At 38.0% G+C, this 10,000-nt stretch overlaps 3 protein-coding genes across 4 annotated transcripts in view; 1 reads left to right on the top strand and 2 right to left on the bottom strand.

Moving 5' to 3' along the window:
* The window catches only part of LOC138037622 (52 kDa repressor of the inhibitor of the protein kinase-like), a 9,533-nt gene extending 7,282 nt beyond the window's left edge, over window positions 1-2,251 (bottom strand). The window contains exon 1 of the mRNA XM_068883522.1: window positions 2,008-2,251. Within this exon, the coding sequence (XP_068739623.1) occupies window positions 2,008-2,251 (244 nt within the window). The remainder of the gene's footprint in view (window positions 1-2,007) is intronic.
* LOC138030880 (alpha-glucosidase 2-like) overlaps window positions 1-10,000 on the bottom strand; it is a 350,924-nt gene that overhangs the window by 169,342 nt on the left and 171,582 nt on the right. The gene's annotated exons all lie outside the window — the stretch shown is intronic.
* The window catches only part of LOC138030903 (uncharacterized), a 96,546-nt gene that overhangs the window by 1,322 nt on the left and 85,224 nt on the right, over window positions 1-10,000 (top strand). The window contains exons 2-4 of one of the 2 annotated variants that reach the window (XM_068878762.1): window positions 4,874-5,100; window positions 7,890-7,998; window positions 9,043-9,108. In XM_068878762.1, the coding sequence (XP_068734863.1) occupies window positions 7,966-7,998; window positions 9,043-9,108 (99 nt within the window). In that variant the 5' untranslated portion in view covers window positions 4,874-5,100; window positions 7,890-7,965. Of the gene's footprint in view, window positions 1-4,873; window positions 5,101-7,889; window positions 7,999-9,042; window positions 9,109-10,000 lie in introns of those variants that run through there. The other variant, XM_068878769.1, reaches the window with a different exon arrangement.

Here is a 10,000-nt window from a genome sequence, read left to right on the forward strand (position 1 = left end):
GTAGTTTCCTTCCTGTGGGGTTATTTTTCAGATTGGATGCGCTTTGAGCCTTTTTTCAATTTCTCAGTTGTCAGTGTACGGGATAATAAATAACAAGGCTGGAGACTAAATTCTCAGGAGCCACCAATTTTAGTCACAATTCCACATTAGAATCAATTGACAAAGATTGAAATTTCATCCCAACCCATCATGAATGCAATAGCAGTCCTGTGAGCGACCTCAGGCTTTAATATTGCAAGAAAACAGTTTTTGGAAGAGGCCCTCTATCGCATTTGACTGTTGAAACTGAGCCTTACTGGGGTGGCAGACCGAAGTTTGTCAACTGCACATTTCTTTATTCCCCTGGGTCGGGTCTCCTGACATGACTGCGTTGACTCAAGCTGTCAAGGAATTAACATGTAAATAAACTTTGTTCTCATTGGATATTGTGCTACGAATATTTTGTGGCTAGACTTACTGAAGCCAGTAAAATTTAATTATTAGCATTTGAGAGAAAACAGTCATGTTGGGAGACCCAGGGGAATAAAAAAATTGTGGTTGATAAACTACAGGAACAAATTTATTGAAGGCTTGATAAATGTATAGTTACAATCGTGAACAGCCTGCTACCTACAAAGTCCTATTAACTAATAAAAGCAGGATGAATGAGCAAAAGTTTGTTCACTATGTCTTTCGTTCTCGCATCTATCAAGTTTCCTGGCTTTGCGAATGTGTTTTTGAAGCTTCTCAACACAAAGGAGGCATGACTGTGAGTCACTTGAGTCACTGCAGTCATGATGGGAGACCCAGGGGAATAGAGAAAAGTGTGGTTGACAAACTACGGTCTGCCATCCATCCCGGTAGGAGTCAGCTTGTTGTCAACGGTCGAAACCGTGGCCACTTTGGTGTCTCTTTCAAAAGCTGTTTTCTTGCAATATTACACACATACATACATACATACATACATACATACATACATACATACATACATACATACATACATACATACATACATACATACATACATACATACATACATACATACGTTTATTGTAACTCCCAATTTGGGCTTTTCGGTTATAATGTCTAAAAATATATCTAAATTGAAAAGAGAAAAAGGAATAATAAGTAAAACGTTACATTTAAAAGCTAGAATCAATTACAAAAGACCTCTGAAAATAATTTACAAATTAAGTGAGCACAAATGTCCTCCACTTAATAGCTTCTGCGCTACAGCCCCTGAAGCAGTTTACACTGTCCGCAGCTTTCAAATCATTACAAATACTGTTCCAAAGTTTACATGTAAACAAACGTTGTCCATATGACAGACGACATAAAGGGATGTGTAAAAGATTGCATAATCGCGTAGCCCTGGTATGAATATGAGAGTGAGGTACAAATATATTAGCCAGATATTTTGGGAATAAATTATTAAGACATTTATATACCATTACAGCATTGTTGAGAAGGAATCTGTCCTTAACAGTGAGCCAGTTGAGGGATCTTATGCCTTCTGAGATGTGGTAATATTTCCTGAGATCTAACACGATATGCGCAGCAAAATTCTGTACTAATTGGAGTTTCTTTACATTAAGTACTTCAAGATGTGTTAGCCCATACAGTTGAGCAATACAAGAGTTTACTATAAACAAAAGGGTTCATCACTAATAAAAGAAACTTTCTGTCCAGCAGGTGTTTAATTCTACTAATCTGTTTTAATTTAAATAGACAATTAGAGGTAGTTTTAGCAACGTGATAGTTGTAAGTTAAGGACTGGTCGATGCGGACACCGAGGTCCTTAGCCACAGAAACTGGTGTTATTTCCTAAGAGTGAGATTGACACTGGAGGCAATTTACGCAGTAGCTGTGGCACTCCCACGAGTAAGACTTTGGTTTTCTCCGGATTAATTAGTAAGGAATTTTGGCAGCACCATCTACAAATTTCTCTTACATGTAGGTCTTCATTCAAACAGCAGAATGCATAGCTCATGTCGGTTCAGCGAAAAGAAACGTAACACACAGACTTACAATGGCCTGGAACAGCCAGGAGATCGTTTACATAGATGGTAAATAGTACAGGTCCCAATATAGAACCGTGTGGAACTCCATAATTTAGAGGAAGAGAGGCTGAAACAGCATCCACAATCCGTACTCTTTGGCTATGACCAGACAGGTGACTGTGAAACCACTCCAGGCTAGATGACGTAATACCTATTTGTTGTAGTTTCTGAAGGAGAATATCGTGGCGGATACTGTCAAATGCCTTCGACATATCTAACAGAACAACAGCAGAGACTTCACTCTTATCGATGGACTTGACTTCACTCTTATTGATGGACCTGAGGTCACTCGCAGGACTGCTATTGCATTGATGGTGGGTTGAGATGAAAGTTCAATCTTTGTCAAATGATTCTGATGTGGAATTTTGACTGTGGGAACATTTTATCCAGGAATATTTGACTCAAATTGGTGGCTCCTGAAAATTTAGTCCCCAGCCTTAGTATTTTATTTTTTATAAAACTCATTAATAATTCATGATGGGAAAACAAAAGAAATGTTTTATTAATCAATATCTGTATTTCTGATACAGCTTTCTCTTCATTTACATAAATGTTTCTTTCAATTTTCATGGTTAAAATGTCTTGAATCACGAATAATACCTAGTGTACATTAACACTTAAATGCTGACATTTCATAAGCACAATACAATATTCATGCCCGTATTGTATCGGATATAAAATGCCTCGCCTTCGGCTTGACATTGTATATCCGATACAATACGGTCGCTCATATTGTATTTAGTACATATCGTTGACAACCGAGAAATTGAAAAATGGCTCAAATCGCGTCAGATCTGGAAAATAACCACACAGGAAGGAAGCTACCCACGATCGCAATAAGGTTAGGTTTTTTAATTGAGAATTTTTTATATGATATTATTGTCTTCTTAAGCTTTTTATTGGGAATCCCATACAAATCCTTATAATTTTTGCAGGCCATGCTCACACTGAGCATGGGGTACCGTGATGCAACACCTCATTCGCCTATGTTTACAATCAGGGCCTGAACAATCGATGGAAATCGCTGATCGGAAAATCAATCGATCAATCAATGCCAATCAATTACGGTTAATTAATTAGCATCGATTGGCATTAGCCAATCGATAACGAATCGATAATCAGACAAAAGTAGTGGCAAACTTCATTGCGTGTCATCGATTGGCCTCTCATTGGTAATCATTGAAAATCAATGTTACTTAATCGACAGTCACAAAAACTTTTGCGATCGATTGTCCATTGATTGTCAACATCATTGGATAAATTGATATCAATTGCAATTGATTGTCGTCACTTGTCATCAATCATTGATTCCATCGATTGTTCAGGCCCTGTTACAATGGACCACAATGAAGAATGAGCATCTGTGTAAATCTAGTCCTTAGATATTGTAAGCACTAATACATATCACAGAAATCAAGTGAGGCTTCACGCTGCTTAATCCATCATCCATCACATTTACAGTAGCATAAGGCCTCACTTGATTTCTGTCATATATATATATAAACACACGACTGAGGACAACTCTTATTCACACTGTAAGGATTGTTGTAGGTGACTGATGTCGTGAACAACCTGATTCTCTTTTACTGTATCCATTTAATGGTACCCTGGGTTCCAGAGGTTATTTCTCGCTATGAAAAGAGCGAGTCACGAAGCGGCGAGAAAAACCTCTGGTACAGGCCGTTAAAAACCTCACTTCCATGCAAACCAACTTATTTTGATTGACTTCCAGAGTAGGAGTTTGTTTTAGAAACTTGGGCAAACCAGTTTTATCCACGTGATAAAAATATTTGTGCAATGTTTACCGGTCACTCTACTGGGAAATTCTCACGGTCGAGTGAACAGATCGTTGTCACTGTCACATAACAAAAAAATAAAATCGAAACTGTTCAATGAAATAAGCCGAAAACTTGGAATGTTGTAGGAGACAAATTCATAAATCACCTCACCAGTACTCAAGTCTGTGCGATATATCGTTTCTGAGTTTTTTATTGAACCGTTTCACGCAACTATTATTTGTTACAAATGCAAACGTGAATTGGAGAAATACGAAAATTGCTGTCAAGTCCTAGAATTAAAGCTGAAAAAATGAAACGAATAAAGAACTTTACGAGTCCCTGGAGCAGTTTCAATATGACTTGAGGTATTGAGGTGTAAATATGTCAGAAGCTCAGTCACACCTTCGTCAAATTCCGAAACAAAATCAGAGTGCTTGTACGCTAACGCCCCCTCTAAGGCCACCCAACAGCAAACATTCATCCAGCGTCATGAGACGAATCAACCTCAATCTGGCAGCCATGAATACGTGATTATTGTGTCGCTATCGCTACTGTACCGTTCATAGTCTTCTTGTATTACACCAGTGAAAAACCTGTTTGATCGTCCCCCTCGACTTAACCAATGGCAATCCTTATAAAAAACGGTTTGTCAATCGACCAATGAAATCTCCAGGGTCAAAACTTGACTCTGGAAGTGGAAAGTGCAGCGTGATTGGGACGGCATGTTGAGAAAGGTTAACAGCCTGTACCAGAGGTTTTTCTCACGGCTTTGTGACTCGCTGTTTTGTCGCTCTTTTCATGCGAGAAAATAACCTCTGGAATCCAGGGTTAAGCATTATGCTAGCATAATGAGCTGAATGCGTTATAGTGAAGGCAACGCAAAGTTTTAGTGCCAGAGTTGAGGTTGTTATGAAAAGTTAGTGCTGTATTATGTGAGTGATGGTCCATATGAGAATATGAGAAAGAAAGCCTTATTGGCTATCACATAAAAACTTGATTGTGACTACTTTTTAATGTTCCAAGTATTGACTAACTTATTCTCTCTTTGAGAGGCAGTGTGGCCCAGTGGTTAGGGCGTTTGCTGTGAGACCCAGAGATCCTAGCTCAAGACCCATTCTGACCACTCATTGAATTGGATGCTGGTAGTCCCTTGTTGAACTTCTCAGCTGTACTTATAAATAGTGAACTGGTTGGCCTCCAGCCATTTGGGATTCTGTTGTTCAGTTCTGTTGTTCCGTTGATTGTGTTTCACTGGCCCTGAAAAGCAGGGAGGAGTCAGTTAAGTAAGTATTTATCACATTGTTTTCTCCTTATAAGTGCAACAAAATGATCACCTTGTTAAGCCTTGTTTTAAGCTTTAATCTACCTGAGCACAAGTGCATCTCATCTCAAAAGTCGTATCAAATCTTATTAAATTAAAGCAGATTAATTAATTAAGTGAAATGTTGTAAACTACAATCATAGACAAAAGTAGTTGGGAAGGTTATGTACTAAATGAACCACACCAGAGCTGTACTTCAAACTGCTTCTGTTAAAGCACTAAAGACATAGTTTCACCCTCTCTTATATAGCCCCCCTCCCCCCTATTCAATGTTGGAAGGTAACTTAACAATTTCCAACTAAAACCATTCAGTTTCGCACAACATTGAATGGGGGGGGGGGGGGCGGGGGAGGAGGGGAGAGAAGCAATGAACACGTCAAAAGTGCTGACCTTCCCAACGGTTTTGTCTATGATTGTATGAGAGTAGGAAATCTCCTTTGAACGCTTATAACTCTCATAGTATTTAATATGTGTCTACCATTTTTATTCTGGAAATGTTCTCATAATGTACTCTCCAATGCATAAATCTCACAATACTGAAATCATTGTTTTATAACTTGGATTTCAGACTTGTGTGACACTTCATAATGTTACTCCAACATGCATTCTGTTAGAAAAATGTTTATTAAGAATGCCATAAAAATATTTTTATGTTGTTTGATGTTTCATACTCGTTAAAAGAAAGCTTTCTTTTTTGGAAGACGTTGAAAGAGGGGTTTTGCTAAAAGCAGGCCAGCAGCCCAGCGGCCCGAAGGCCCAGTGTCCCGGCGGCCCGGAGGCCCGGAGGCCCACACAGTTTTGTTGTCCAGCGGTAAATCCATGCGCATGCACAGCACAGATTTGCATGGGGTTTGGGCATGCAAATGAAAGACAGTGAGTTTGAATTCGTTTAACATTTTAATAATCATTTCAATCCTTTTCCATGCTTTCTTTCATTGCATGTTGCTAAGTGAAAAACGTTGTCATTCTCTGTTGTTTTCGTCTGTTTACAACAACTAACAGAAACAAGGATTCAAATGATTAAAATGGTAAACTCACTGTCATCCATTTTGCACGCCCAAACCCGATGCACATCTGTGCATGCGCGGGGATTTACCGCTGGACAAAAAAAAAGTGGAAAATCAGGACTGGGCTACCACTCCGCCGGGCCATCGCGGGCAGTGGGCCGCAGGCCGCTGGGCTGCAGGCCTGCTTTTAGCAAAACCCGTTGAAAGTCAGTGCCAAAAACTGATTTATTTCAATCGATTTAGCAAGAAATAGTATGAGATGCGAGAGCACTTACATTACTCCATTTTCGAAGCCTAAAATAGTGCATTTAAAGCACAGCTACCGTATAAAATATTGAAACTGGAGTGTAAAGGGCTTCAAAGGAAATAGTAATAGAACTTTGCATGGCCATTTTAGCTTTATTTTAGGTAAATTACAACATTACTCCACAAAGAGAGCATAAATTGAAATAACCCATCTAATTATAATCTTTACGTCTACATGGTTTCAATGGAGTAATGTTAAAAACAAGTAGATGCAACAACTTTTGTCCACAATTAGAGATCGACACAATTGTACGTATGCTTTACATATAACTTACATTATTAATGTAAAATATCACATTCATTGGGCATAAGTATATCTCACATTTTCTTATGGAGTAATGTCATGGAGTAATGTTCAAATGCATGTACTTTATTACTTTTCCCAAAATAGGTCAATGATTGACAGGCCATCCTGCTCATGCTATAATGGTCCAAAAAAGTAATCACTTTTAATTTACTTATTTAATGTGAGTGTTTGAAATGAACGTGACATTTTTGAAAGGCGCTACTCTCGATTTGGCAAAGTGCAACTGACGTGCACCATTTTAAGTTTGACCTTTAACCCATTGACTCCCAGGGGTTCCCCATTGACGAGTAAAATCGTCTGGCGTTAGACAGAGTAAAACACTGGCCGGTTTAGGCTGGTTTGGACGTCAAAGGGTTAAAGACGGGCTTTTTGGCTCTAATGAACTATCATTTCGACTCATTCCTGTTTCATTAATTCACGAAGGAACTTTCATCATGTTATTTTCTCTGCAGTTTAATATCATTGAAATACTTGCAACAAGACATCCCAACACATGTATGGAAGTTTAAAATGCCTTCTCTTTAACCAGATAAACGCCTAAAATTCATGACAACATGGGAAAAGACATTTAAATGTTAAAGCAAGCACTTGTTGTGTTTGTTTTTCAAACGAACTGTACACACTAACAAAACTGTCATATTTCCAATTTAAGACCACACCCAGAATTTTCAGACAATCATGGACAAAAGTAGTTGGGAAGGTTATGTAAATGAACCGCACCAGAGCTGTACTTCAACCTGCTTCTGTTAAAGCGCAAAAGAAATAGTTTCACCTCTCCTATATAGCTCCCCTTCCCCCTATTCAATGTTGGAAGGTAACACAACAGTTTCCCACTAAAACCATTCAGTTTTGCACAACATTGAATGGGGGGGGGGGCATTAAAAGTGCTGACCTTCCCAACGGTTTTGTCTATGATAATTGAAGCTTGTGAGAAGGCTCGCTCTTCGCAGGGCGAGTGAGAAAGATGGGGGAATGAGGAATGTGGCTGCTCTGGGGCTATTGTAGGAGTAAACAACGTATCAATACTTGTTAATGTTTTTATAATCATGATTATATGGACATTTTTTATGTTGATGTTATATTTAATCTTTGCCATGAAGTGAGTAATTTTTTTAAAATGTGCAAATTCAGTAGGAACAAGAGACTGCACAGGAGACCTCCTTGATCCAGACATTAAAAGATTAACTGGTTGACAGCCACCTTTCAAATGGCAGGAAGAATCAGAAGGCAGCTTGGGCAGGTACAGAAAGCTATTTGTTAAATAAAATTCATCCCCAGTAGCAAGAAATCCAACCCTTGCTGGTCCAATGATTACCAACATAACCATTACTTTATTCAGGCATGGTCATCACTAGGAATGCCATTCGAAACCTTAAAAAAGTTTACATGACAGATTTTTTTCTTTATTTTATTTTACTCAATCAAAACATCATAGTTTAATGAGATAAAGACAATTCGAAAAATTCCATACTGATTTTCCTTCCATGTCCTTTATCCTTTTCAAAATCAGAATTTTAATAAGGAGACTGGGTATAGCAGAACAGTGACATCAAAAGATGAACGAAAAAATTTTAAATATACAAATTTCGTTCTTTTGTCTAATTTCATTTTTTGCAACCGAATACAAAGCATCTCAGAAACAGTTTCAGCAACTTCTGAATCTAAAGATAGGGAAAATTCTGGGGCGTTACTAAACACAGGCACGGAACAGAACGTAATGTACCACTTGAGAATGCACTGGAAAAAGGCAGAATAACACCTGAATGAAAGCATGTGAACAAGAATGCTACTGAAATATATCGGAATATGTTGTCTTCGTTTCGTTCTTTTGTCTATGCTAATCAGCTTTATTCTGGTGTTCTTCTGGTTTTATTCTGCCTTTTTCTGGTGTCATTCCACTTTATTCCAGAGTCATTCTGCCTTATTACGGCATATTCTGGTTTATTCCGGTATACTCTGTTCCGTTCCATTCCATTTCTGTGTTTAGTAACACCCGAAAATTCGGGGCCTGGAAAAATTTCATTGTTACATACTTATTACTTAGGACCTTCTGTTTCCTAGTTTGGATTCCTTACCTCTGAGTCAAAGGACACTGGAGAGAGATAGGCCATCAAACTTGGTTCATGTGGCAGTAATATTGTCCTACTTCCCTTCTAGGACTGCCAGTGTCAAAAATTTGGTATTCTTAAAAGTCTAATTCAGGAAATGGTATATTTTTTGTATACTTAGAATACATTCTTTTGGAACTATTCCAGTTATTCTTATTCTGGTTTACGAATAACAGAATACACAGAATACTGATTCCCAAAAGAGTGCATCTGCCAAACTGGTCCCAAAAGAACAGGAGATGGTATGGTTCTTGTATACTTAGTAAAATGTTATAAAGTACATTGAACCCAAATGGGTAAATGCAAAATATAAAGCTGTGAAAAGAAAATGTATAATGTTGTTTAACTAGAATACAAAATAGCTCTTGACGGCTAATTATCTGTTTCCAAGTGTGAGTTTTATGTTCTGAGCATTGGCACTTAAGAAAAAGCCTAACTTAAAATCTAATGAGCATTAATTTCTCAGATCTGGAAATGGGTACTTGTAGTAGTCCTCAGATCAAAAGATCACTATTGGTCTTCATTTTACACAGTTGCCTTATTAATAATTTAATCTCCAGAGGTTGCTAATCCTCTCTTAGAACTTTGCATTTTTAAAAACATTTATTTGACTATCACAGGAGTAAGACTTAACAGATTTTACTGTCTAACGCCAACAGGTTTTACTCCGGTCTAACGCCAGACGATTTTACTTGTCAACTGGGGGCGTCCTAGGGCGTTTAAGGTGTCAGTGGCTTAAAGTGGTACTACGATGAAAATCGCATCTTTCCTGTCTAAGCCATTTTGAAACATAGACAAGTAGTCTGCGCGAGAAGAAAAATGATGTTTACTTTTTTCAAATATCTCTTTTCGTTCCAGAGATATTCGAGTTTTTAACTATGCAAATTAGCCAAGTGATGACATCATACACTCAACCAAATTTTGTTCAAATCTGATGAAAAGAGATATCTCAGCCAGTTTGTATCAGAAATTCTTGATATTTTGCAAAAGATTCTACTAAATGTTCTCCACAATATGAGCTTAACAGTTCTGTTACCATGGCATCATACTGAGTTCCAGACCTCCCCCATATTAAAAGCTTTCCTGGCCACCTTTGGCATTCCATTTTGATATTTGCTAACAGCACTTCATATG

The sequence above is a fragment of the Montipora capricornis genome, chromosome 2, assembly GCF_036669925.1.
Source record: "Montipora capricornis isolate CH-2021 chromosome 2, ASM3666992v2, whole genome shotgun sequence".
Classification (NCBI taxonomy): Eukaryota; Metazoa; Cnidaria; class Anthozoa; order Scleractinia; family Acroporidae; genus Montipora; species Montipora capricornis.